The sequence below is a fragment of the Oreochromis niloticus genome, linkage group LG3, assembly GCF_001858045.2.
Source record: "Oreochromis niloticus isolate F11D_XX linkage group LG3, O_niloticus_UMD_NMBU, whole genome shotgun sequence".
NCBI lineage: Eukaryota > Metazoa > Chordata > Actinopteri > Cichliformes > Cichlidae > Oreochromis > Oreochromis niloticus.
Genome location: NC_031967.2, coordinates 3148475 through 3176365, shown reverse-complemented (window position 1 = coordinate 3176365; position 27891 = coordinate 3148475). Strand labels below are relative to the sequence as shown.

At 41.9% G+C, this 27891-nt stretch overlaps 2 protein-coding genes across 3 annotated transcripts in view; both read left to right on the top strand.

The window, feature by feature from the left end:
- The window catches only part of eml3 (EMAP like 3), a 34642-nt gene extending 33605 nt beyond the window's left edge, over positions 1 to 1037 (top strand). For both annotated transcript variants that reach the window (XM_005463398.4, XM_019349016.2), the window contains one exon: positions 53 to 1037. In XM_005463398.4, the coding sequence (XP_005463455.1) occupies positions 53 to 259 (207 nt within the window). In that variant the 3' untranslated portion in view covers positions 260 to 1037. The remainder of the gene's footprint in view (positions 1 to 52) is intronic.
- Positions 1038 to 1505: 468 nt separating this feature from the next.
- Positions 1506 to 27891, top strand: part of mta2 (metastasis associated 1 family, member 2) — a 35508-nt gene continuing 9122 nt past the window's right edge. Inside the window, exons 1-7 of the mRNA XM_005463399.4 lie at positions 1506 to 1909; positions 17262 to 17329; positions 20613 to 20706; positions 26336 to 26453; positions 27336 to 27399; positions 27528 to 27645; positions 27752 to 27854. Coding sequence (XP_005463456.1) covers positions 1882 to 1909; positions 17262 to 17329; positions 20613 to 20706; positions 26336 to 26453; positions 27336 to 27399; positions 27528 to 27645; positions 27752 to 27854 — 593 coding nt within the window. The 5' untranslated portion in view covers positions 1506 to 1881. The remainder of the gene's footprint in view (positions 1910 to 17261; positions 17330 to 20612; positions 20707 to 26335; positions 26454 to 27335; positions 27400 to 27527; positions 27646 to 27751; positions 27855 to 27891) is intronic.

The window sequence follows — 27891 nt, the reverse complement described above, 5'->3', positions numbered from 1 at the left end:
ATGGGCCTTCCTCTGCGCTGACCCAAAGTGGACCTGCTTCTTTTCTCTTCAGGCACCAAGCCACAAGTACGAGGGCCACGGCAGCCACGTCACCAACGTCTGCTTCACTCACAGTGACTCTCACCTGCTCTCCATTGGCGGGAAGGACACTTGCATCCTTCAGTGGAAGGTGATTGGAGGTGGGGTGGGTAACAGCCAGGAAAGACTGGCCTCGGCCTCATCCACCTCTACCAGCTCTCCAGAACCTGCAACCAGCTAGGGAGACGGCTGCTTATAAGAGTGAGGGAAAGCAGGCTGTTTTCTTACAGCCGCAGAGGCATCGAAGTGAGTTATGGGCTCAGTATATCCTCTGGACTGACACTGCTGCTAGTTTCATGCAGAACATCCTCTTCAGGAGGAACATCCATGTTAATGTTATGCTTTAAATCCTTGTGAAACTGGACAGTGTGTGTGATGTTTCCCATAAGACAGAATCCTCGTCATTCTGTTGTGTATGTGGTGAGAACTGTTCTTGTTTGATTGCTGGTGCAGAACAGTGCTGCACTGCCATAGTGCCTGTGCACGTGATTTTATACATGTTTTAAACAAGGTTTGGTTAAAATCTCAACTTTTTATATGCTTAGACTGTGACAGGCCTGTCCCATTAAAATCAACTCAGCATCTCTTACTAATTCATTTCTCTAACAGTAGATCAGTACACTTGAAAATTATTACTTTAGTGCAGTTTTGTATGTATTTAAATGAACGTCGGCAATACTGTGATGTCGTATCAGCTGAGCTCCAAATAAATGAGAGAAGACTCAGAGGTGTGTTGTGTGTGAAGTGTCACTAGTGGGCAGTGCCACTCCAGAACCTGTGAGTGTGTTCCTAAATAACAGGTCTCAGGTGAGAACACTTAGGACTGAAGTCTCAACAAATGTGTTTTCATTGAAGACAGCAGTAAAGTCTGTGGTGCCCTCCGGTTGGGATGCAGTAAAGGTACATGGTTTAAGGTGGAAAATATAAAATTAATTGAATAAAATGAATTCAATCATTAACTGCCTTTAGGTGTGATGCTTCAGTAAACTGATTTGCTCTCCAACACTGCCATCTATTGCACTACCAGCAGCCTGTACAAGAAAAACATAACTGTTTATAATACTTGTATCTCCTTTTTAACAGCTTCCGTCCATTCAAAATTTGACCTATTTGGGGCACATTTGCTGCCATCATTACACTGACTGGTCTGTATATTCTCTGAATTTGCAATATTAAAGCCTGTGTTTGTGTGTAAATCTTGTAAATAAGCGTTTGTTTCCGGTAAGCATCCTGCGACACTTTTTAAACTACAAGCAGTAAAGTAAGTTTAGCGTGTCGTTCATTTCATAAAACAGACGGTCTGTGTCACTAAACCAGCGCCGGTGAACAAGTTGACTGTGAGACGTCGGTGATTGTCGACAAAATCCGAAGTTGACGATTTGTACACGAGCGGGGGGGGGGGGGGCTGTGTGTGTGTGTGTGTGTGTTTGTCTCTGTGTGTGCGCGCGCGCTGAACTGAGCGGAGGTGAAGAAGAGGAGGATGAAGCTGGGAGCGGAGGATGGGAGGAAGAGTGGAGTAAGAGACAGGCTAGCTGTATGTGAATAAGTGAGTGAAGAAGAGGAGAGGAAGGTCGCCAGAGAGAGAAAATATAAACTTCTATTTTTGGAGATAATTGCCGGAGCGTCGCCAGCGGAAACTTTCAACTTTTTACCCGCCACTGCTCTCTTGTTGTACCCAGAGCCGGCTTTGTTTCGCGGCGGGGGTGTTGACGATAAATGAAGGAATAAAATAGACTCCCATCGACCTGTTTCTACCCAAGCGGGGAATACCCTGGGACTGCTTCTGATAAAGGTTACGAGAGAATGGCGGCCAACATGTACCGAGTGGGAGGTAAGGAATGGTTTACATTTTTAAGACACCCCTTCAACGTGATTGTTCGCTTCTACTGGGAGCTGGCTAACTAGCCGCTAGCTGTCTCTGCTGTTAGCAGCTAGCTAAAGCTAGCGTACGCTGCGCGACTCCGGGCTTTCATCAAGACCGTCAGATCTGCCGAAACAATGTAGTATGACTTAGCTTACAGACAGACGTAAATAACTTCACATTGATTTGGTTTCCACACAGCTGTAGCCAGGTAGAGCTGCTTCTGTGTTCGGACTATAATAATACAATACATTGAGCAGTGTATATTTGTTTTAAAGTTCAACTTTCAGAACAGATCTGTGTTATATCCCAGTTAGTTCACGCCATCATAGTACCGTACCACAGGGCGGCCGTCGCACAGCATGAACCGGTTCTGAAAGTTTGTATTTATATAAATCCATCCAGCCAGCTGGATCCAGGAGATCCAAACATATGTGGTGGTTATAGATAAGCGAAATAACAGTAAATTGTCCAATTCTCTGACGTGTAGTCTATACATTTGATAACGTCCTCAAAATGAACACAATGCTAGCTAGCATTAGCTGCTGGCTGTTGAGAAGTAAGCATCTAGCTAAATTTGGTGACGTCTGTGATGGCTTGCTAACACCGCTCTGCTAGCTGTGTCAGGCTGGTAGGTTAATTTCATTATCGCCTCCGCCATATCACTAGATGTGCTAATTCTGGCTGCTAAGTCCTGTTAGCTTGGCGTAATAGCGGTACTACCAGAGCTTAGTTAAAATTGTGTTAAGAATTTAGTTTACAGACTGTGGACAGTTATATTGGAACACCTGCAAGTGAACGACTGAATTTGTACCAAGTTAAGTGGTAATAAGTCGTTAAGTTCTCGTTTGTTAAAAATGTTTTATCAGTACTTCATGACTGCAAAGGAAACTGGTATGTCGGCGGTATTAATCAGGTAATTAGTCATTAATATTATCTTTCGCAGCCCCCCGCGACACCAGTGGCAGGCATTTATAAGATGCAGTTCATTTGGAGTTTGCTTTGCACCGTCAGAAAATAAACTAAACTATGGTTCATACAAAGCAAGCTGCTGTTTTCTACTGTTAGTTTTCCAGTCGGATCATCTGGACAGTTGATTCTGGGCTTCAGTGTTGATTGTGAAACATTTTCAGTGCTAAGCCTCGGAGACGGTGCTAGCTACGGGTGGACTGAAAATCTTTGAGTGGGGGGAAGGCTAATCGCAGTCTCACGAGTGTGTGGGGTATTTAGGTCATAGCGATTAAACTATGCTCTGCAAAACATGCTGCATATTTCTGCGCTTAATGTTTGAACAGTTAAAGTGGGGTTTTTTTTCCCCATTAACTTCTTATCACTTACCCGCAAAAATACACACACTTACGTGTGTTTTTGTGTGTGTGTATGTTGCATATTATTGCCGGTTTCTCTCCTCTGACTTCAGCAGTGCAGTTTCATGGATCCACGTATGTTGCTGCTAAAACACTTGACCATTCGGCTTTAGGATCACTGCTATTGTAGCTACTATTTGTGGAGAGATGTGCAGGGTTTTATTTTTGTTGAGAGCAACAGAGCGCTATGTGGAAGGAGAGCCAATTTAGAAATATCATCTAGAAAATTGTAGTAATTTTGTAAGGTGGGTTCCTAGACAAAAACCTATTGTTTGGAGCTAATTATTGGAATTTATAGAAGAGATAAAGCATCAGAAGACAAAGCTTGGCACTGATCATGCACTAGCTAAAGAGAATTGTTGACGAAGGTTTATATGGAAAATTGTCAGAAAATTAAGTGTGAAAATCAAGTGTTGATTTGAGTCACATTTGAACAAAGATGAAGTTTTCTTTCCTCAGGATGAGAATTTTTTTCTTTTACAATACTGTGTCATACGTTCTATATGTTACACATTGACAAACGTGCTTCCATCACTTTGTGGTTTGACTGTAGAGGGGCTGGAAGAGCTGCTGGATCTGTCCCAGCCACCTTGCTGGATCAAGTTTGTGCAGGGAAATAAAGGCAATAGTGTGATGCCACATACAGTGCTGCATCAATGAGCCATAAACCCAGGAACAGGATTTTTCATTGGCAAAGACTATTAAATGCATCATTATGTGTATTTTAAATCAATTATAGGGTAAAAATAAACACCTGTACAGTTGTATTTAAAAACTAAAAACTTCAGTTTAAGAGTTCAGTTTTTCTTGTCACTGAGGCTTTATAATATTTTGCATCTGGTGAACTGATCCAGCCAGCAGGGACCTTTCTGTGTGGGTACTTACTGAGTTACCCACTCTGTGATTCTAAACTGGCTGTAGCTGTGGATTGTTGTCTGTCTCTGTATTAAGCTGGTTTCATGGTCCCGCACGTATCTGTTCACATACACAATCTAGATTGGAACTACTGAATGTTGACTGGTTGACAAGTGGGCCGGAATAGAGAAGGGAGCAAAGTTTACAGGAAACGGGAGAATGGAGAAAAACGCTCCGACGGTGGTTGCAGTGACACTTTTGTTTTTGTTTCACTTCAGCTTTTTGTATGTCAGAACTTTTCTTTTCTCAGCGTGTGGCTGAAGGACATGGATTCATGGACAGTGAATAAGGCACTTTTACGGGACCTTTGGACCAGCTTGAGTCGTGTGATAGAGTAGTGATCTTTCCGGGGTGTGCCCCACCTCCCAGCCCCCTGATACCTGGTGAAAATGTTCAAAAGTAGTTTAAAAGTAAAGACTGGTTTGTTAGTTTTAATGGACTGTGTGTGTCACTATTTTATGCTCGTACTGTGGTTGGTAAGAAACCTAGTTATGTGGTGTGATGCAGATGTAGTAGCACATTATGTTGTAAACTGTTTGGGTGTGCTTGGGAAAACTGAGACCATTTTGGTGCATAAAATCACGCTGATGATCGCCTCTTGTGACATCTGCTTGGCCAGCTGGTTGTGCTGCTTGATCTGTAAACCCGACGAGGAAAAGATCTGACTCCAGCTTATCAGTCTGGTGAACCACTGGCACGCCTGACTCTAACAGGCACGCCTTCACACTGTCTGCACAAAGTACTCTACAAACCCAAGCATTACAGCTAACAGCTGGAATTTCCCGTTTAGATTTAGATAGCCAGCAACAAAGAACCGCTTACTGCTAAAGAGAATGAAAGTGGACAGTATATCTTTATTTTATTTATTAGAATGTTTTTTTTACTTTGTTTCCTTATTTTGCACTGGGTTATCAGTTCTGTCACTAGTTAGCTAACAGAAACTAATGTAAAGCCCCTTTACATTGGTATCTACTGGGATCGACTCACCACGACTCGACTGGTTTTCCAATATAATCCAGTATTACCTAATGTGCGTGTCGTCATAGCAATGCATCCAAGCGTTCCATAATATAATATGCAACGCGAACGCTACAAAAAAGGTGGACGTGGAGGCAAGAACACACCTGCTGCTCGGTCTGTGGCTTTTCGTCAAACTCGGGGATCACAGTGTTGTTTTTTGTAGCCATTTGCCTCAGTGCCGGGTTTCAAAAATGGTGGTTTTAATTTACGTGAATGACACGAGTGTGGCGAGAGTGACGCACTGACCAGTCAATCGGTGGCATGCAGTCGGACGATGTCACGTTTTAGTACCTGCTGGGATCGCTTGGAACCTTGGGTGAACAAGTACTCTGACCTTATGGAAAACCGTGCCAAGCCGTTCCAAAGTAGGTACTAATGGAAAAGGGGCTTTACTCTATTGGCAGCAACCAACCAACCCAGTAACAGCACACTCTGTACTGGGACTAGATGCTGCTAAACATGCTGTAAAAACTTTGACTTTAAATAGCCATTTCTTAAATCTTCATGGACAGTGAAATCTGTGCCAGTTTAGCTTAGTTTGTTTGTTTTTGTGTTTTTTAGAGTAAGGCTCCATGATGGTAGAAATTAGTCTTTATTCGTGTAGAGCTTCGTGTAAATTCACATGCGCACAAACACACAATCACAGTTTCAGCTGTTAGCATTTTGTTGCACTAATGAATTTTGCTGCCTGCAAGGTGATCACATACCACATGGATGTAGTGCAGCAGCCTGGGTTCGATTGTGATCTGCAGCCCTTTGGTGCTAACCTTCCCCACTCTCCTGTCCAAACTTCACTGCTCTTCTATGTAATAAAGGCAAAACTGCCCAAACATCTATTATTGCATGTTTTCTTTTTTTACTTGAAGTTGTACCATCCTCACATACCTGATACAATGCAAAAGCATGTCAGCAGTCAAAACCACCTTGAAAGGCTACTACATCCCAGCTCTGGACAGTAAAACACATTACTACCATTAAAACTGGCGGGGTTTCCTGTGGAACATTCGTTACATGGACAAAACAAAAGTTAAAACACTGCAGTTTAGTTGTCTGAGCCAGTGTCTGTTTAAAATACTGCCATCAACAGTTGTTGATGAGAGAAAATGTGACTGTGAAACTAAAAACGCATTTAATTTTATTTGCTGCTTGTGCTGAAATAAGCGATGATCTTTGCTCTTCTAGTTCCCTTGTTTTGAAGTCAAAAGGTTCTTTGAATAGGGTTTTGGTTGGATGCCTGAAATAAAGTGTGTGTGCTTTAGAGGATACGCACACACACACACACATGCACACGCACACACAAGGCCAACTTCAAGCACAAGTCATCATCAAGTGTGGGATCTACATAGGAGATGCTCTGTCCCTACTGCTGTTCTGCATCGGCCTGAACCCCCTCAGTGAGATCATTGACCAGAGTGGCTACGGATACAGACTACGAAATGGCGCAATTGTCAGCCACCTCCTGTAAATGGATGACATCAAGCTGTATGCCAAGAGTGAACGAGACATCGATTCACTGATCCACACCACCAGGATATACAGCAATGACATCGGAATGTCATTCGGATTGGAGAAGTGAGGTGGGATGATAACAAAGAGAGGGAAGGTAGTCAGAACTGAGGAAATCAAACTATAAGAAAGCAACATTGCAGACATAGAGCACAGCTACAGGTACCTGGGGACCCACAGGCAAATGGGAATCATGAAGAGGTCGCTAGGAAAGCTGCAACCACCAAATACCCCCAGAGGGTCAGGCAAGTCCTGAGGAGTCAGCTGAACGGTAAAAACAAGATCCGGGCTATCAACACCTACGCCCTGCCCGTGATCAGGTATCCTGCTGGGATAATAAGCTGGTCAGAGGAGGAGATAGAAGCCACTGATATCAAGATGAGGAAGCTCCTGACCAGCATGGAGGGTTTCATCCCAGGTCCAGCACCATGAGACTATATGCTAAGCGGAAGGAAGGAGGCCGGGGACTAATGAGTGTCAGTACCACAGTCCAGGATGAGACAAGAAAACAGTGGTCCCAGTGGTAATCGTAGCACTCGGTGCAGTGACCCCCAAGTTAGGCAAGTGGCTCCAGCAGATCCCAGGAACAACATCTGAGATCTCTGTCCAGAAGAGCGCAGTCCTAGGAACAGCTAAGATACTGCACAGGACCCTCAGACTCCCAGCCCTCTGGTAGAGGACCCAAGCTTGAAGGAGAGATGATGTGCAGTGAGGTTCACGGCTGGTGAGGCACTGCCTTCATCAGATTTAGAAATATATGAACCCAACAGAATCGATTATTCATCATTTGACAGCAAAGGCTGGCTCAATTCGTGGCACCGGCAGCTAGTATGGGCAACTTCCTGGTTCCTGCCTTCCACTTCAGTTGTCTGAGGCAGTTACCACTGCCCTGCCATGCAACTGCTGCTGTTATGGGCATTTGATGTTATTTTTATTTTATGAAACAGTTGTCAGTGTTGCTTCAGACTAGCTGGCAGTAGCATTTCATAAAATGATTTTATTTATTTATTTATTAAACATTCATTTAGTTTTCTTCCACCACTAGCAGCAGCTGTTGCTGCCACAAATTGAGCCAGTCCTCTCTCCCATTTGATCGGCAGCAGTTAATGGGTTATTTTCTCATATCAGCATTCTTTACACATACAAACTGTACCTCATGTGACAAACATCACAAAAAAGTTATTATGGTCATACCTTTCCTTATTAATGAAGTCTCTGCGCTGATCCTTCTGGACAAAAATGTTTGTTCCTTTTGTAGAAGTTCTCCTTGTCTTGTTTCGACTTTAAAAGTCCACCTCAATGGAGATCACTGCCAGGGAAGAACGGTCCTGTTCCGACTGTACGTCTTATTTCTTTTCAGCGCAGAGAATGACCAGCTGAAGCAACTTTGTTGCCTCAGGAACAGTCTGAATGAGATCCTTGTGGGCTAAAAAGTTGAGAAGCTGTCTAGGAGATTTACATTCATTTCTCACTGTTTGTGAGCTATACAGTCCGATGAGATCCACCTCAAGTCTCACAAATTCAAACAACTTGGCACATTTTGACAGGCTCTGTAGTTTCACCTTATCAAGATGTGACATTTCACCAAATTTTGCGCAATCGACCAAACCAAGGAAATGATCAAACCTGGGCTGTATTTGATCATTGTTGTCCAAAATGAAACGGAGCGCTTGTCTCTGTTCATCTCTGATCACCTGTCTGACTCTGTTTCCACTTCCTGTCAGGCCAGGTGCGCTGCATTTCTACTCAAATTGGTCATAGAAACTATCAAACGCCAGCCTCCTGCGCTCGAGAGCTGCAGCGGTGTCGTGCATGTGCGTGAGACAATATTCAGTGTCCAGCACCTTGTTTTGCATCACTTTGAAAAGCGCGTCAGTTCCATTGAAAACACACTCACATCCCGTGAGGAGAAAGTATGTCACTGCTTTTGACAGCCACTGATTGTATCCTGCTGCCATCATCAACGTGTCATTATTCCAGCGGTCAGGATTTTCCATAATAAAATGGAATAATGCATGCAGGTCATTTTGGTGCAAATTTATGGTCTGGATAAACGGCACTTGATCATCCACCAAGTGGGAGCACTTTGTGGACTTACTGAAAAGTCCCTCTGCTGGTTTAATAAAGTGCATGAGACTTGGGCACGCACTCTGCAACTGCACTAGGTTCAGCTTGTGTGCGTACCTGTGGGTAAACATGGCCTCAGGCACCTTCTCTTTAATTTTAGCCTGCATAGATTGAAAGTGTTTGATGCATCTGATTGGCGACAGAGAGACAGTGACACGCTCTCATTGCATTACAGGGAACAGTTTGTGAGCTGGGAACATCATCTCAAAGATAAGAGCAAGCCTCACCCCTGAGCATGTCCACTGCACGCTGTAAACTTTGTTAACTTGTTATTTTGGACTCACAGGTGGGCAGACTTGAGATTTACTAAAATAATCGTTGACTAATCAGAGAGCAATTGGCAGATTAGTCGACTACCAAAATAATCTTTAGTTGCAGTTCTGACTAACTGAGATAAGTAATAGGGGTGACACACTGTATCCCTGCAAGAGGGTCAGTGTGATGTTGTAAATGAGTTCATCGTGCTTTCACTTTGGACTTCACTTGAACCTTTTAAAGTCATGGCAAAAAGCTTTTAAACAATGCTGAACTTATTTTCCAGAATTTCAAACAAGTTTAGATGTTTCTGATGTTTTTGTTTTGTGTGGTTTTTTTGTTTGTTTGTTTGTTTTTCCCACAAATTAAGTTAAAAGACTCGGTGGTGTTAGCACGGTGGCTTCTACAGAGGGAGGCTGTGAGGGAATTATTATACATACCAGAAAACCAGTAAAGGGAAGTAAATATGGAAGTATCTTACTAAGGTTATTATAAAGTGTGTTCAAGTGTTACAGTAGAACACAAACCAAATGGAAAATTAAATTATTTGGTCAGCTTTAAATGAGTAATGTAGACATTGATACAAATAGTACATTTTCAAAAGCTATGCCACACACGCACACAGGGCAGTGAGGTTCATATATGGAGCTGATGTGGTAGTGAAGTGGTAAACACCTGTTCTGTGTCGGCACACTCTGTGTAGCTGGGAAAGGGCTTGCTCAGAGAAAGTCCTTGTAGCCAGGGGGTGGGCTGCAGTTTGCAGCATATGCTCTTCTGCTGCTCTGTCAGACTGGAAACAGCCAAACTCTATCCAAACAGTGTCTTCAACAGAAGTTTTCATCAACATTTTCTGTTGTCATTTGGTCTTTGAGCTCGCTCACACTGCTAACGTACTGGTGTAGCTGCAGTAGCCCAAACATTAGCGCTGCTGCTGTGCAGCGAACATCAGCCTCTTGTTTTGTTGGCCAGCCCTGAGCAAAATTTTAAAGTGTTTTGTGTATGCCTCTTTCAGCATTTACTTTAATGATTAATGAAGCATATCACTAAAAGTTGCATTATCTCTTTTTTTCTTGCTAAAAGAAATGTCGTTTTGCACAAAGCTTATTTTCTCCAGTAATCAATAGAAATTTTGCTGAGGCAACGGGGTAATGCTGACTTCCCAGTTGGCTTAAAAAACTCATTCTGGAGCCTTTTCAAGTATCCTGCACTGTAACATAGTTTAAACTCTTTGGTATGTAACGCAGAAACAAATGCATTTTATGATATGTACATCAGTTGCAATTTTGTTTGACATTTCCATCAAGTTCATATTTCTGAAACCACGTTTTGGTAAGAGCAAGCCGGTGCTGGTTCCTATATCACCAGTCCTCCTGAAGCACACAGTGTTCAGCCTGCATAAGATCATTATCTTCCCCAGAGATTAGTCAAAGGGCTTCCTCCTCCTTATTCACCCTCAAGCACCTGACAGACAGCACCACTCCAGCTGCAAATGTCCCCAGCATACACTCATGGCTGCCTCAACACACAGCACTTTGCTTTAGATCCATTTTCTGCCCACACGTTTACATATTACCCGAACACAGAACCAGCTCCTCTTTGAGTGCAGTGCTTTTGAGGTAAAATGGTACATTGAGCTGAGACTGAAATTAACTTTAAAGTCAAGCATATTTTACCTGGGTGGTCACTGCCTCAGTGTAAGAGCATCGTCTCCCCCCTGAACTGGGTGGTAGGAAGTGATGGACGGGTTTAGTATGAAAAAATAACCCCTGCTGACGTTTTGTCTCTAGATCTAGAATTCGTCATGTTGAGCACATGAGCGCTTATCCCCCTTTGCTGTCTGAGCCAGTGTTATGTAATTTGGTGATATTTTTTTTCTCACTGTGAACAAGGAGGTGATGTCTCTCTTTTCGGGCTTCCCACCATTGAGCTAAGTAGAGCAAGAAATCCTCTCCCTGTCGTAGTCCTTTCTTCCCCGTCTCTGCTTGTGACGTTTCATCAGAAACCCACTGATATCCTCCCGGGGGTCTCTGTCCCTGCTTGTGGGAGGACCAGATGGAGCTTGACGAAAAGCAACACTGCTGTTAATAATCACATCAAAAGATACAGTGAAACACTGTGCCTGTCGTTAGTGATATGATGAATGCTAAATGATTAAAAATCTGTTATTTGTAAAGCTCATGTTGCTCAGGTTGTGCTGCTATTCTGAGCCCATAGTCAATATTGCTTAATATGTAGTCAGTTTATTCCCCTGTTTTTGTAAATTGGTGCATAAACTCAACCTTGCAACAGTGTTATATTAAACAAAATGTCACCACTCAACGTCAGTAAATTCTGTTTTCTTAGCCTTCTCAACTCAAGTGCAAAGTCCTAGAAACGGTGGCCGCCATAGGACAAACAACTCTCACCACCGTTCATCTGTAGTGAGTGTAGACTATCAGCCTGCTGTTTATCTAAGCTGTCAGTATTTGTCCTCGTCCGTTTACTCTGGTCAAGGCGGTAAAACAACTCTTGAAACTGTCTTTGAAGTGCATCTAACACTGTGGGACTCATACATTTAGCAAATAAACTCATACAATGACCCCAGGGTCAGACCGCCAGTGTTCAGAGAAACCCTGCAAAAATCAAAGAACTCCATCTGGGACTCTTCTGACCTCAGTTAGTAAATTAATATGAAAAGTTATGACAGAGATGGATGGAGCATCATTGATGAGGAATGCCATAAATATATTTCTCGGTCCATAGTTCTTTCCATGGTGGCAGATGAGTCTGTCCTGAAAAGAGGCTCATGCACATCTCAAATGGCTGAAGTCATCATGACAGAGAGAATATTCAGCATTGTTATCAGCAGCTGGGAACATCATCTCACTTTTCTTAGTGTTAGGGTGAGGAGTTCAGTCATTCAGTAGGGGCTAAGAGTCCAGTTGCTGCTTCTCCACAAAGAAAGGAGCGAGCTGTGGTGGTCACTAGAGCAGGGCGATATGACCAAAAATATTTATCACGATATATATTTGAAAATTTGCGATAACGATATAACTGACGATATAATTGATGCACGACAAAATACAACTCCACAACATTACTAGCGCAAAAAGACAACCTTCCATTTATTTTCACTTAAACAAGAAGCTGGTTTTTATGTGCATTAAAGCTATATAAAAATTTAACAGCGCAAATGCAAATTCCTTGCTGAAAGTTTAACCAAAAGGCATTTCCAGTAGAAATGGGCTGACATATCCTGAGCATAACCATGTATAATATCCACTGAAGTTAAAAAGAGTTGCTTTGCAACATTAAACTGCAGTGTGCGGTATGTATTTTTCGGACCATAAGGTGCACGGGATTATAAGGCACATTAAGCGAAACAAAGCAGTCAGATAAATCAAACTTTATTAAACTCGTTCATCTTGCTTCCTCCACTTCCCTACCATTGATTCATTAATGCTGTATTCTATCACAGCTGCTCTATTCCCATGTTGTTGCAGTATATTAATGACTAACCTCATATTGTGGATGGATTATCTCAGTTGTTCTCCTGACTGAAGTTTGGTCCGTTTACAGCATCCTGCCATGCGATTGCATTTGTCTCTAACTATCAGGAACCTTAACGTTAACTTTTATAAGTGGAAAAGTGTTAGTGTTCGTCCTCCAGCTTCACTGTTTATGTTATGCTAACATAGCTGTGTCGCTAGCGATCACGTAGCACATCATTATATACCAGCTAGCCCAACTTCAGTAACCCTACAAACGTCACTGTTGTTTAGTTTCTTGTCTTCATTTATGTTGGAAGTGATAGCAGAGCTGTACGTTTGAATTTTTTCAGAAATCTCTCAGTCAGAACATGCTATATCATGCTTAGGTAACTAGCGAGCTAACTTCCGCTAGCTTCCTGCTAACTTCTAACTCCGTTAAGTGTAATAAATTCTGTTTTCATGGATGCCTGGAAGTTAAACTTCATAGTTACACCTGGTAAAGCAGCAATGCTGATCGTTTTATTAAAGATGAAAGAATTTAGACAGCTTTTAACTCTCAGTGATGCTGCAGTGTTCGTTTGACCTGAAGCATACGGAGTTTAGGACCCAGATTACTCCCAGATTTAAGAGCATCTTAGTCCGACAAACACGGCAATAACGACGGCCCGCTTGCATGTTCTGCAAAAAAAATGTGCTTTGTCGTGTATCTGAAGGACAAACACCAAACCAGTTCCACATCACTGAAGTTGCACCATTTTTACAAACCAATTCTGGTTCATCTGTTTCACTCAACAATCGGCCATGTGCATATGAAAACAAAGGCACTGCGCATGCGCATTTTACTCCTATTCTATCGCAATATTTCATTTTCCTATCGTTGCCTAACATTATACCGGTATTACCGTGAACGGTATAATATGGCCCAGCCCTACCCGCTAGCATGCGCTACCAAAAGTAGTGCTTTGTTGTGTATCTGACGGACGAAAGCTAAACCAGTTCCACACCACTGAAGTTGCAGCATTTTTACAAACCAATTCTGGTTCATCCGTTTCATTTAACGATCCACTTTCGCTCTTCTCATTCTGCATCGCCGCCATGTGCGTATGTAAACATAGGCACTGCGCATGCGCGTTTTACCCATATTCTATCGCGATATTTCATTTTCCTATCGTTGCCCAAAATTACACCGGTATTACCGTGCACGGTATGATATGGCCCAGCCCTAGTGGTCTCACACTTTTCAGTAACAGTTTTTCAGATGTTGTTTATGATATTTTATTAGTACGTTAAGATATTTTGTAGTAACATGTTTTCATATCATATATAACATGTTTTGGTGGTTTGTTTTTGTTTTTTTTGTTTTTTTAAAAAAAATGTTTTTCTGTTTCGTTGTTCGGAGAATAATGTGTAATGTTCATAATGCACGGTGTGAGGTGACGCACATTTAAGCAGTGTGATTCATTACTGAAGAATGTGATTAATGGTTTCCAAAACTTTGCAAAGTTTTGGATATTAAACAGTTCTCAAATTTAACTTGATATCTGAGTGTTTCTTAGTGTTATAATAGTTGGTCTTTTTTTCCCTGCTTGTTTAGTCAATTAGGGAATTAGTTGGTAGCAACATCCCTAACATAAGACATTTTTATCAAAAAGTCATTTTAAATCCCTGAGGTATGGCAGTATTTCAAATGTGAATGTTTTGTTGACAGGACAGCCTGGTTGCCAAGTACCCTACTAACTACCATACCATAATGTTAATTACATGATGTTAACGTATGCATTTATATACCTTTCACCAAACACTTTAGCCTGTGGAGCATAAGTTATAGTCACAACAGCAGCAAAGACGGATGTCTCGTGAAAATGTAACGTGTATTTCAGGATCACAAAGCTCACAGTCTTTATTTAAGTCAGTGCAGACCTACTGTAGTATCCCCTTCTTCTTTAGCATGTAAAGATATTCACTGCCTATAGTTACTATGGTGGAAAAAGAAAAAGAAAAAAAAAAGGCAAGATCTTTATCTTGTATTCTGAGAATTTTGACATTAAACAGTATTGTATTTTATCGGTTATGGTGACTTCCTACTTTCAGTTACTCCTCAATCGACTTGTGGAACAAGTTGTGTAATACATTATCTGTAGTGCAGTCGTGCCACTTCACTGGCACAGGCTTCACTTGGTGTTTTAAGTGTTGATACTGGTTTTATTTTCTGCTGCAGAAGTTAATGTACTTGTTATCAGCCTGGTCATATAATCAAGACTCCTCTGACTCTGCTGGTTTAAACTTCAGGGACCTAATGTTACTGACAGAGCTGCTTTCTCCTGACTTTGTTCGGTTTCCTTCTTGTCTGAACTGGGGTCAGTGATTTGCAATGTTAAGAGGATATATGGTTTGAATGTTGGTTACACTGCAAACTGCTGGCTACTCCTGGCTGACCACTTGACCTTTTTAGATGGGGTTTCCAGATGCCTCTTAAACAGAGAGTGACAAACATCAGAGCCAGAGCCTGACCTAGTATTATAAAGCCAGCAGCTACAATCCTGCTTTATAAAACTTCAGCTGTATTTCAGTTGATCTGTTCCTGCCAGTGCCTCATTGATTTCACTGCTGTAGCCACCCAGCTGAAGTCTAAAATGAAGCGCTTACTGTAAGAAGGGTTACTTGTGGTTTGCATAATAGACTATGAAGAGCTTATGACTGAACTAGAAACACAGAGGCTTGACACTGTCACACGTTTCTGTGTGCAGCATGCTTGTGAAATATTTGAGCTGTGTTAGACTAAAGTTTTTGGTTCCTCCAGTGAAACTGAAGATTTTAAGAAGTATTAATATTATTTGCTTCTAATAGGAAACAACATTATAATATCAGGACTTCGTCGTTAAAATTGCTTCTCAATTACAAAATGTTGTTGGGTAAAATGTCAGTTTGTAGCTTCTTGTTTCTCAAAAAGCTGTGAGGATTTGCTGCTCAGTTTAACGGTCCCTTGCTCAACCAAGTGAGTTATATTGGCGCTCCTAAAATTCATTGTTAAACACTCAAGCTAATAATCAAGATTAGCACTGAGAGCATTTATTATGGAAAAAGGTCATTATTTGATCTTTAATGGCAGAATTTCAGAACTATACTGGAACCCGACAATTTTTGCATTGAATAGTGAAAGTCGTGATTCTTCATGTGATGGTTCACAAGCAAAGCAGCACATATTTCCTGAATCTTGAGTCACACGTGTTTTTACCGCTCCTTCGCCCCTTTAGGAAACTACCACCATGTCCTGTGTGTACTCACTTCAGTGGGGCAAGTCATTACCAAAATGTATTGTTAGAAGTTCTTTATTCTATTTCACAAGCCACATATCTTTACATGAAGTGTTATATGTACTTAAAGGCCTGCTTACGTCTACCGTCTTCATTACCACTAAATCTATTTCAATGCATCCACACAACTGTCAGTTGCATGAACTCAGAAGGCATCTGTGGCACTCACAAGTTTATTCAGTTGTGACTGTACTGGCAGGAGTTGCCCTGCTGTGTTAGGGGTGGGCAGCTAGATATCATTGGAGGACAGTTTGGGTGAGGTGAAGTCGAAGGTTTTGGAATTAGACTAGAGTTGTGCCATGCCCTTTGGCCCACAGTGATACCGCTATTTTTATGTAATATAAAAGTGACATTTGCAGTATTAATATAGCAATACCAGCCAGCTGGTGCTGGCTCTTCCTCCTCCTCTTCCTCACACACTGCTGAGTTTGTCCTGGTGGATCATCAGGGGTGCAAAGCCTCACAGATGATGTGCAGCAGTGGGTCCCTCAGTCTGTCCTCACTCTGGACACTTGCAGTTGTCACACATGGAAATCAAATGTGTGATAAGCTGCAGGATTCAAACACAAGTGTAACTTATAAATACATGTTCATACTTTTATTCCACAATCAGAGAGAAAGAAACAGAGAGAGAGTGCAGGACAGACAGACAGGTGACAGTCTCAGGTGTATACACTGCTACAAAACAGCACAAGAGAAGGAGGATTTAGTGTTTGTGTTATTACGAGTGCTAAACAAGAAGAGTTCCAGATGGTCCAGTGGACACATGTGTGACTCCTGTGATTAAAGCATCTTTCTTTCAGCTTAACGAGTGAACCGTCAGCTCGTTCAAACACACGTTAAAGTCCGTTTGGCTCCACACCACCGAACAGAGGCAGCAATATAACATAGCTAACATTAACAGTGCAGTGAATCCTGCTTGTGCCGTCATATTCAGGACTGAAAACCAGGCTGCCTTCACAGCGTGTTGTGTTTGTGGATATATTACTGACTTTAATTATCCATAATATTGTCACATTCTCTGTAAGATTAAAGTCAACTGTTGAATGTATATTTTAAAGTAAAGGCTTTGCCATCAAGTAGAACCTGAAGTGCATGAAGTTCTAACATCACTAATGTCAGATAACTTTGCTGACATGTGGCCAACAGTAATGTTTTACTGTTCTTCAATATTAAAACATTTGTATCGCTGCATAAATATGTGACATAAAAGTCAGTCAGTACTTACTTTTAAAAGTTTACACTGCTGTAAAGTATATTTGTTATAGTTCTTTCCTTGATGAGTATAGGGACGTGGGTTGACATGTAATTCAATTGTAAGCTGATCTTTCTTTGCTCTTTGTTTCAGATTATGTGTACTTTGAGAACTCCTCCAGCAACCCTTACCTGATCCGGAGAATAGAAGAGCTCAATAAGGTACGTCGTGTTTTTCCACAGTTTTATGTTTCTCTCAAACAGCTCTCTAAATGTACTGTACGTCCTAACTGTAGCCAACCTGTTTACCCTTTGTAATGCACCAAATTCTTCCTTTTCAAAGTGATTACTAGGACTAGGGGATGTTCTGGTGACTAATTTCATTTAAATGAGAGGGAAAAAAATTAGACTAGTTGATTGCATTGTTAGTGTTGTGCTGAGCACCTGGAGGACTGCATCCTCCCAAGTGCTGATTGTTGAACAGTGACTGAAGAGTTAAGTCCCCAGTATACCCACCACAATGGTCGCTTTGCTCACTGCCACAACCTCGTCTCACACTTATACCCGCCATTAAGGCACAGGAAGCTGTTGGAGTATTCTCATTGAAGACTAAAATGCAGACAGAAAGGCCCACGAACAAACAGCAGCTGAAAGACACTGCTGTAAAGGCCTGGCAGTGCATTAAAAAGGAGGAAAACCCAGCATGTGGTGATGTCCATGAGATCAAGACTTCAGGCTGTCGGTGCCGGCAAAGGGTTTTCAACCAAGTGTTAGAAATTAACATTTTATTTTCACTTATTTAATTTGTTCAATTACCTTTGAGCCACTGAAATGAAGGGATTAAAAAGGTCTTTAGTATTTTTGTTCAACCCACTTAATTAAAGCTGACAGTCTGCACTTCAACTGCATCCGAGTCGTTTCATTCAAAATTCATTGTGGTGATGTACAGAACCAAAATTAGAAAAAGTTGTCTGTTCATATATTTATGGACCTAACTGTGGGAGGAGAAGAAGTTAAAACCGGAAACCAAGACTTTAGTGTTTGTTTGTGTTGCAATATCATTAATATGGTGGTAAAAACTGACACAATCATTCACTCGTGTTCTCATCCTAACTGAGCGGTGTGCGGCTGGTTGACAGGCTACAAACATGTGTGACATGTGATGTCACATCAAAATCTGCTCAAAACACTGTCTGGTTGCCCACGCACCGGCTCCAAAGTTGAGGGAAGCACTGTGATTGGTTAGGAGAATATCTTAAGTTGATTAATGTTGCTAGATGTCTGTTACACCCCGGTCTAGAATTACTAGAATGCAGCGTAAGATTTATAAGGAAAATGACCCTGGCCTGGTCCCCAAAACCATACCCAGAAGCTTCATATTGTGCAAAAGTCTTGAGGCACCATTAATTTCTTTATTCTTTTTTTGCTTAAAAGTAAACTTTTCTTCTACATTGTAAAAATGGTTTTGTGTAATTGTTTGCCAGACTTTCTGAAGTCTGGCAAAGTCTTTTCTTTGCGGTCTAAATTTCATACTTATACATTTTCCTAGGATGTTCAATAGAGACGTCTACAAACATCTGCAAATCTAGTAAGGGCTCTGTCATGGTTTGGGGCTACATTTCAACCAGTAGTGTTGGAGATCTTGTCAAAACTGACTTATGAACGTAGAAAAGTGACATCAGATTTCGAGCCATCATACAGTACCATCTGCAAAGCATCTGATTGGATACATTTTTCAGCATCACAATGATCCCAAACACTCTGTTACTTAGGGTTGTGTATCAATCATACTCCATCCATCAATGGGGGGAGCAGCCTAAGCAGCGAGGCCCAGACCTTCCTCGCCCTAGCCACCTTCTACAGCTTATCCGGGGGGAAACTGAGGCGTTCCCAGGCCAGCCTAGAGATATAATCTTTCCAGGGTGCCCTGGGCCTCCTTCCAGTGGGACATGCGCACAACCCCTAGCCCACGAGGTGGCCAGGATGCATCCTAATTAGATGCCCATACACCTCAACTGGCACCTTTTGATGTGGAGGAGTAACAACTCTACTCTGACCCCTATTAAATGACTGAACTTTTTAAATTTTGTCCTAAAACAACATAAAACCTGTTTAGGAAACCTAGATTTTTTTTACTGTGAAGACCACAATCATATTTAACGAATCCATTTCATAATTTAAAATGCAAACATAAACTGTGAATTTCAACAACTTATGTACAAATTCTGAAAGCAAAGTTTTATATACAACTTTTTATAACTACTTGCATAAACAATGCAAACTATTTAAAAATCAGCTGTCACAACAAGATGCAACACGGTGTATTTGTGCCACCCCCAAAAGTGCTTCCTCTCTAACACAAGCCAGAGGAGCGAATCACACAACAGGAGCTGTATACCTTCTCCTGTTTTCTACCTAGAGACGGCGTTACATTTGCAGCCTGCCTTTGGCTTTTTGGCCAGTATCTGACATACGGTAGTCACCTCATTGTTTTGACACACAAAACCACAAAAAAAGACCTGAGTACACAGTAATCACACTACAATACAAAATGACTATATACTGCAAACTAAATTTTTTGATTGGTTGTTGTGTTGTATTTTTCTATATGGCAGACTCTCAAACACTGTGCATTTGACATCAATCATGTGATTCAAAAAAAAAAACAACCTGTCTCCAGCAAGTGTGTTTACATGCTTCCAAAAATTGCTATGCTTATTTCCACCTTGATATAGATTTTTTTTCACAGTACTGTAGACTTATTATGTTCTTGCATCAGGAGGAGCTGTGAAAACCAGTGTAACTCCAGTACTGGGTTTGCAAAAATGTTCCAAAAAGTAAAAAACTGAGCTGTGCAAAACATGTTTGACAACACTGAACAGTGTTTCTGACAGAGCACCACCACGCTGCAGAGCAGTTAGCAATGGTAGTGCTGGTTTTACCCTGTAAAGTCTGTCTGGTGGCATGCCTGCTACACATAAGCAGCTAATGTATAAAAAAGAGTGTTAACTGGAAATTTGGACAGTTTGAGGAGACCTGGGTCGGGGGATGTTCCACAGGTGTCCTTTCCTTATATGTAGCACCAATAAGGAAATCCAGCATAACCACCAGAGACACAACAGAGGCCACACACACACTTTGGTTTGTCAGTCCAAAGAAAACAAGCCAATGATTTGTCTACTGTTGATAAACTGTATGTTTGTTTCCAACTCATCTCCCGACTTTCAGAACCAGTTGTTGGGTTATTTTTGTTGTTATTGTTATTGTTTTCTTTTCTCAGAGTATTTACTTTGAGTACAGTGTAATCACGACAGAGTTGTCAAGATTTATAGATAATAACTTAGAATCTGGTCATTATCAAGGCTAAATACGCCACCAGTGGCTTTAATCAAAGGAGGAGGAAGGTACAAAATTTCAGTTTTTAGATGATTATGATGATGAGGAGGGAATTACTCTGGTGCATCATTATGGTTCTAATTTGTAATTACTGACTCTTCACTTGCAGACAGCCAATGGAAATGTGGAGGCAAAAGTGGTGTGTCTGTTCAGGAGGCGAGACATCTCGGGCAACCTCAACACTCTAGCTGACAGCAACGCAAGTGAGTAGCAACCAGTGAGCCAGAGCTCCTCCCAGTGCTCATCTTCTCCAGTCTGAGAGCAGCTATGATGTGGCTCCACTCTTTTAATAATCTTCACACTATAACACCAAAGCACTACTTCAGCTCTTACATTGAGAAATGCAAGGGGGCAAGTTTTCATGAATGAAAAAATGGTGTTTCAGAATTTTTACTCTAATTACTTATTTATTAAATGTGTACACAGTGTAAAATTAATGTATGAAATGCATTTACATTTGTACTGAAATTAGTCCAAAAACTGCTGACAGCTACACGCTGGACTTAACTAGCTAGCGGGGCTTCCTTCACATAAACACACTCTGCACGTTCTCTTGAGTCAGTTTGGCATGGTTTGGCCCAAGCAGCCCCTGCAGTGTTCAGTGGGACTGAGGGTCAGAACTGCAGGCTGCCAATTCCATCCACTCTATTCCCAATTCTGGATGTGGTCTCTGATAAACCCCTCTCTTTGATGGCAAGTTATCATCTTGGAGTTCAGTCCCAGACTGTGGTGTAATGGGATTACCACAGTCTTGATATCTTAGATTGCCTCCAATCATAACAAGCCTTGTTTTTTTTTCCAGTGAGGGAGATGCTGCTCCACACCATCACATGCTTCTAACTCCACAAGCTAGGGGCCTGTGACCGCAGACACTGTAACTAATTCAGTTACTGCAATCATCCATAGAAATTTCACTATAACAGCTGATAAGCTATAAGTGGCTGATGTTGAGAAATCCTTACAGTGGCTGGACTGAAAGGAAGCACAGAGGCACTAATCATGGCAGCACAGGAACAAGCTCTGGGCACAAGATCCATAGAAGCTGGGGTCTGTCACACCAGGCAAGACCCCAGGTGCAGGCTGTGCAAAGATGGTCTGAGACAATCCAGCACAAAACAGCAGGGTGCAAGATCCTATCAGGCAGGGCTTACATGGAACGCCATAACCAGCCTGTTCCACCCTATGAGCCCAGTGTCTGTTCTGTGTGTCAGTAGAGCCAATAGGGTAGAGGGTTGAAGCAGTGAGTTGTTAGTAATGGCGTGCACACTGCTGGAGACTGATCAGTCACTCATTAACCCCTCCCCAACAGCAGATCTACCTCCTTACTCCTCAGGCTGCAGTTCTGCAGACAAAGACACGCTCACACGGATGCATTGATAGTTCTCCCCCTCTGTATCCGTCAGCACACACACACACACACACACGCTGTTTTGTTGTTTTTGGTTTCTGTTTGTTTGGGGTTTTTTTCCCACCGGTCATGTATGGGCACTTGTAACATTTGTCCATAATTTGTGCCATCAGTGTATCTGCTGGCAGCATTTATGTGTCCTCTTTAAAGGTATGCCTTCTCTTAAAAGGAGGCTGAACAGTCTGTTTCCCATACATGGTGGATTTAGGAGATGTAGCACACGACCTGAACATCCCGAGCTGATCATTGTGAAATAGTTATGCCGGTCTTTATGGCATGCTCTTTTTTTGGCGGGGGGGAGGGAGGCCTTTTTACAGCTTTATTTGAAAGGGTACAGTGAAGAGTCACAGGAAAGCAGAGGGAGTGAGAGTGGGGAAGACGAGCGGCAAAAGGCTACGGGTCTGCCGGCCGCTCTCAGCCATGCTGCATATGGATGCCTGCTCAACCCAGTGAGCTAAACCAGCTGTCCCTCTCACCCCCAGACCACAGACTGGTGTACCAGGCCACCGGGGTCGTTTGGTACCAGGCGGCAAGAGTTGAGACTCAGGTGTGAAATTCATGGTTTTCAGGATTTTATCGGTTTCTAGCGTTATTTTTTTTTTTAATTGGGTTTTTTCCCGCTAACTCCGTTTCCCTGGGTCTTTTCCCGTGTGTTATGGATAAATCTTCTTTTTTTGGTACTGGTACTGTTTTTATTTTGTTGTATTTATCCGCAACACCTTAAAGGCCGGTCCGTGAAAATATTGTCGGACATAAACCGGTCCGTGGCGCAAAAAAGGTTGGGGACCGCTGAGCTAAACCGACTCCCGAGACATGCTCTTTTGATTTGAATTATGTAGTATTAAAAAGTCATGTTTGGCATCTTAAATGTGATGAATTTACTTCGTATTGTGCCAGACAACAGCTGAAGGTGACTGACTAAACCACGGCCTGCTGTGTTAACTGTTCTAAGGACACATTACATGACGTTCAGAAAATGCAGTTAAACACACTGATTTTTGCATGAATTAAGAGACAGCTTTTTATGAGATAATTTGCAGATTCCAAGCACCAAGTCACTGCTAATACTAAACTTTGTTCATTAGTAAGTAGTACATGATAAGAACAACAATGTATTCACCTAATTGCATTAGTCTTCGTCAGCAAAGCGTGCAAGTGTCACACACACACATAGATTTGACCACAACATGTAATGTTACTGTAATATAATAAAGACTTCCCAACAAGTCTTGCACTGAACATAATTACAGAGAAAATGAGTCATTGTTGAGAGCTTTTTAATGGCTGTTAGCTTCTACTGTGCTATGTTAGCTCTCTAGCTAGCCACCAGTGCACTGCAGCCATGATGTGTGAGGTAGTAAGAAGGTAGAACGGACCTGGATGATTGGCGGAAGAGGAAAAAATATTTTTAAGAGAAAACAATAAAAAAGTAATAAAATTAAGAATGAATTCTGGAACTCAGAGCTTCACTCAGCATTGTAACAACAGCCTGACTTCAGTGATAATCAATGAGTGTGACTGAGCAGGTTTGTTGTGGGAAGGGAATTTTTTCCATGCCTCACAAAAAAGTGATTGCTTTTAGTTGGAAAAAAATTAGAACATGAATTCACTGTGGTGTATCACTTGTGGATCATACTGTGTGTATTTGTAACGCATCAATATAGTTACCTGGATCAGTAAAGTAATGTAAGAGCAAAATAGACCCATTATACACAAGTTTTGCCAATTCAAATCCAGCCTGTCCCCAGCTCTCGAACTCTCTCAGCCTGGGCCATGATAAGTCACACAGTCACAGTCTGTAAACAGAATATAATAGCCTTTTATTGTCACTGTACATATGCAACCATGTTGTGGGTGTTCCACACCAGCTGTGGATCGTATAAAAATATAAAGCGCTATATTCTTACTTGCTTTGATGACCTCATGCAAAAGGCTAAAATGGCTACTGCAGGACTCTAACAAACACGTTGTTGTTTTGTCATTGAACATTAAACAGGCCACATTTACATACGCTCTGGTTAAAAGTGTGTTTAATAGGAAAAACGTTTTCAGGCCAGTCTTTGTTTTTGTTTTCTTTATTCATAAAATAGCTTAATTACCAAATGTATCCAGTTTTGCTGAGCAGGTGAAACTGCAACTAGCATTTGGAGTTCAAATACTTCTTGTTAGATGGTAGATACACTGTTCCTAATGTCACCACTTAACTGACTTATCAAGATTGTTTTACAGACAACTTTAAAAAGCCTGCTCGACACACTAATATGTGGTGCACTGAAGTATGGCAGAGGTACAAAGTGATCCATCATTGACCTTTGTGGGTAAAAGTAGTCCTGCTGTACTCTGTTTAGGTCTGGGTTGATTGGTTCTGGGCCTCGTAGTGCTGAAGAAGTGCACGATCTGTACTGCTGCTCATTAGGACCAAACCTTGTTTATGTGACTTGCTTTTTTCATTGCTGCTCCCTCCTCTTCCTCCTTCTTTATACACAAGTTCTTTATGCAGAACAAAAGGCCCTTGATCTGTCCACAGGGCCACAGCAACCAGTGAGTTAATTGTGATGCATCTGGAGTCTTTGTCAGATCGGGGACAGTGCGTTTCTAACAAAGTATGTGTTTTTCTCTAGAAATGTGCCCGTCGCTCCTTCTGTGTGTGCCGTGTCTTCTTTTGTGTGTGTATGTGGAGTTGGGGATACATGTTGTGGAGGGGGATGGGCGCTTTCGGTTTGGCACACAGGGTTTCCTACTTTGTCTGGCAGGGACTAGCCGGACCGGTGAAGGGGGGGAGGGGGTTGAGAGGTTAACAGAAAAGGGGTGTGGCTTAAGGTACCATCCCTCTCTTTCTCTCCTGTGCCCTCACTGACAGGGTTTCCTGTGGCTCAGTGCAGGGGCGGGGTCCACAGAGATGGGAGTGAAGTAGTCCCACCCCTCCATCTTACAGCAAATCACTTGACCGCCTGAAATTGAGAATGCGCAATCTAGTGGCGAAACACACACACACACGAGTGGGTTAGGTTTTTCACATCTCTGTCTGAAAAGTGTCTCATGGCTCTGCTAGTGTCAGATAATCACATTGCTTTACAGTAAGTCCATTAATAACATTTACAATACTAACCAGTGTCAACCTGCATCTGTGCTGACTGCTGCTTTAGTTTCAATCATTGGAAAATCTACTTTTTTAATTCTTGATTTTTGTCTTTTAAAAAATTAGTGTGCAATTTTTTTTCTTTGAATATATAATCTAAACCAATTTAAGCCAGCATCTTGAAGTCTTTGTTATTCAGTTACTGTGGTTGGACTGTTGCTCTGCACTTCATTCAGGTGTATTCGGGGGGGGGGGGGATTTGTATGAATGAGTGAATGAGGCATGTAGTAAAAAGTGCAACATAAGAACCAGTCCATCTACAATTGATGCATGTGCCGTTTCTCTCCATCTATGTAGGAGTTTAATATACACAGATTGCTTGTGACTGAAATAAACAGCTGCTGTTATCTGTTTGCTTTTATGTCACTGCCACCATCTTTGGACTGATTTGCCTATTTTCTAACAACCGTGGGTCTGCTAACTGTGGGGCTGGTTGAGGGGCTGGAGGAGAGACCAGTGCTGAAACTCTGTATTAGATGTTGTTTATGGTACTGCAGTTACTCACATGTTAATAGTAGTAACATTTTTCTGCCATTTGGACCGTTAAAGTTAACTTGAGGATTCACATTTCAAAACTATTAGGACTAAGAGTTTTTTTAAACACTAACTTTTTCTGCATACAACAATAGAATTTTTGGAGTTTGGAGATGTTATTTGCAAGGTTTTAACTAACCTTAAGGTTTGAACATGAGTACAGATCTCACAGAAACTCATCTGAGTTATCAACTAGAAGCTATATAATCAACTTATTTTCAACATGAATACATGACACACATACACTTAAAAAGCCAAATGAGGATAGATGAGAAAATCGTAGCTTTGTGGAGGAGCTCTGAGAGAAGCTAATCTGCAAGTGTGACTGTGGTCAGATTCTCGGGCTTAGTGCTTCACTTTCCCTGCGTCCTTATCAGTTCTCCTACACAACTTTCCTTGACCTTATGATGTTTTCCATCAAGGTCAGGAAGAGTGAGTAGCAAAGGAGATGGGAGGTCATTTTTGGACATAACAAAGGTGTCTTCAGTCAGGATTTTGTAGCAAAGCATCTCCAGTGTTTGCTGCACTAAAACCAGTCTCTGCTGGAGGGTTTACTTGACTTGTCTTGTGATCTCAGTCACTGCATGAACTTTCACCCGTTTTTCTCTGCCTGCTGTGTCCGCATTCAACCGTTACAAGTTAGTATGTTATACCTGTAAACTTAGAGGGAGTGTTTAGATTCTGGTTCGCGTCTTCAGTTCCTAACAGTGAGCGGTGACTCGTGCTCATTCTGATTTCTTTCTTTGTCTAGGAGAGTTTGAGGAGGAGTCAAAGCAGCCACAACTGGCTGAACAGCAGAAACACCAGCTCAAACACAGAGAACTCTTCCTGTCTCGACAGTTCGAATCTCTACCTGCCACTCACATACGGTAAGTGACTACCAGCAGAGCTTATCACAGACCTGCAGTTTAGTTACAGCTCTGACAACTGCCATGTGCATTTGGGACTGATGTGCTGAGAAATGGTCCTGGCTGCAACATTCTCACCTATTAAAGGGGTGATAAAATCTGTCCCTGCACAGCACCATATTCTTTCCTCTTTAGTCAATGAAGTCATAAACTTCATAGAATGAAAGCTAATTTCACAGACTGACTGTAAAATTCTGCCAAATATGACAATTAAATTTGCATTTAAACATTTGCCCATCAGTTCTAGCTTGTATTGTTACCTAGTTTGCTAAAGACTACAGTGATCGTAGAGAAAGATAGTTTGAGCGTGGTCATTGGTGTCAAGGACTCCAGAGTCAAGCTGTACTGTCTTACGTCAAAACAGACAGTTGAGCTATCAGCTTACTGTGACCCCTGAGGTGTTTCAGCCATGTGCTACCGAGAGGAGGCCCTGGAGTGGGCCCAGGACACCAAGATCACATCTCTTGGCTGGTTTGGGAACACCTCTGTGTCTCTGCTTAGACTTCTGCCCTGAAACCTTGATCCAGACAGGCGATGCATGGATCCGTGTTATTCATATGTTGCATAAGTCAAAAATGACTTGATTTCTAGCAGCAAAAAATAAATAAATTATGAGCAAGAAAGTTTTTGATTATGAGATGCGCAAATCATAATGACCACAAAAAAAAGGCTTGACACTACGGGTTTGTTTGTTGTTGTTTTTTTTAAATCCCCTTTTTTGGGGACTGAATGTGGCAGTGATGTCATCAAACCAGATTTTCCCTTTTCTTTTTTTTTTAACTTACTGAGAAGATGGATTTTTCACACTTTTGTCTTTGACATGCTCTCTGCTCCTCTCCTCAGGGGAAAATGTAACGTGACCCTTCTCAACGAAACAGATGTCTTAGCCGGGTACCTGGAGAAAGAGGTAAACATGCCATCTGTTTATTTGTCATTATCACATTACTTTGATACCTGATTGTTCACTTAGATATTTCATATTCCAAAAAGAGCGGCTCTGTGAAGTGGCTCTAACCTTTGCTCTGTTCTGTCCAGGACTGTTTCTTCTACTCACTCGTATTCGACCCCGTCCAGAAGACCCTGCTAGCAGATCAAGGCGAGATTCGGGTGGGCTCCAAATACCAGGCAGAGATACCTGATAAGCTAGCTGAGGGTGAGCAGCAAGTGTATTCAAGTTGTTTTCATACATAAAGTGGATGTTATTTATTTTGAGGAGGTGTTGGTGTGTTAGTAGTTCAACCCATTTGTTCCCGTCTCAGGTGAATCAGACACCCGGGTCCAAGAGAAGCTGGAGACCAAGGTGTGGGATCCCAACAACCAGCTCAAAGATCCTCAGATCGACCAGTTCCTGGTGGTAGCGAGGTAACGCTCGCCTGCCATCTGTTACCCGACTACATGT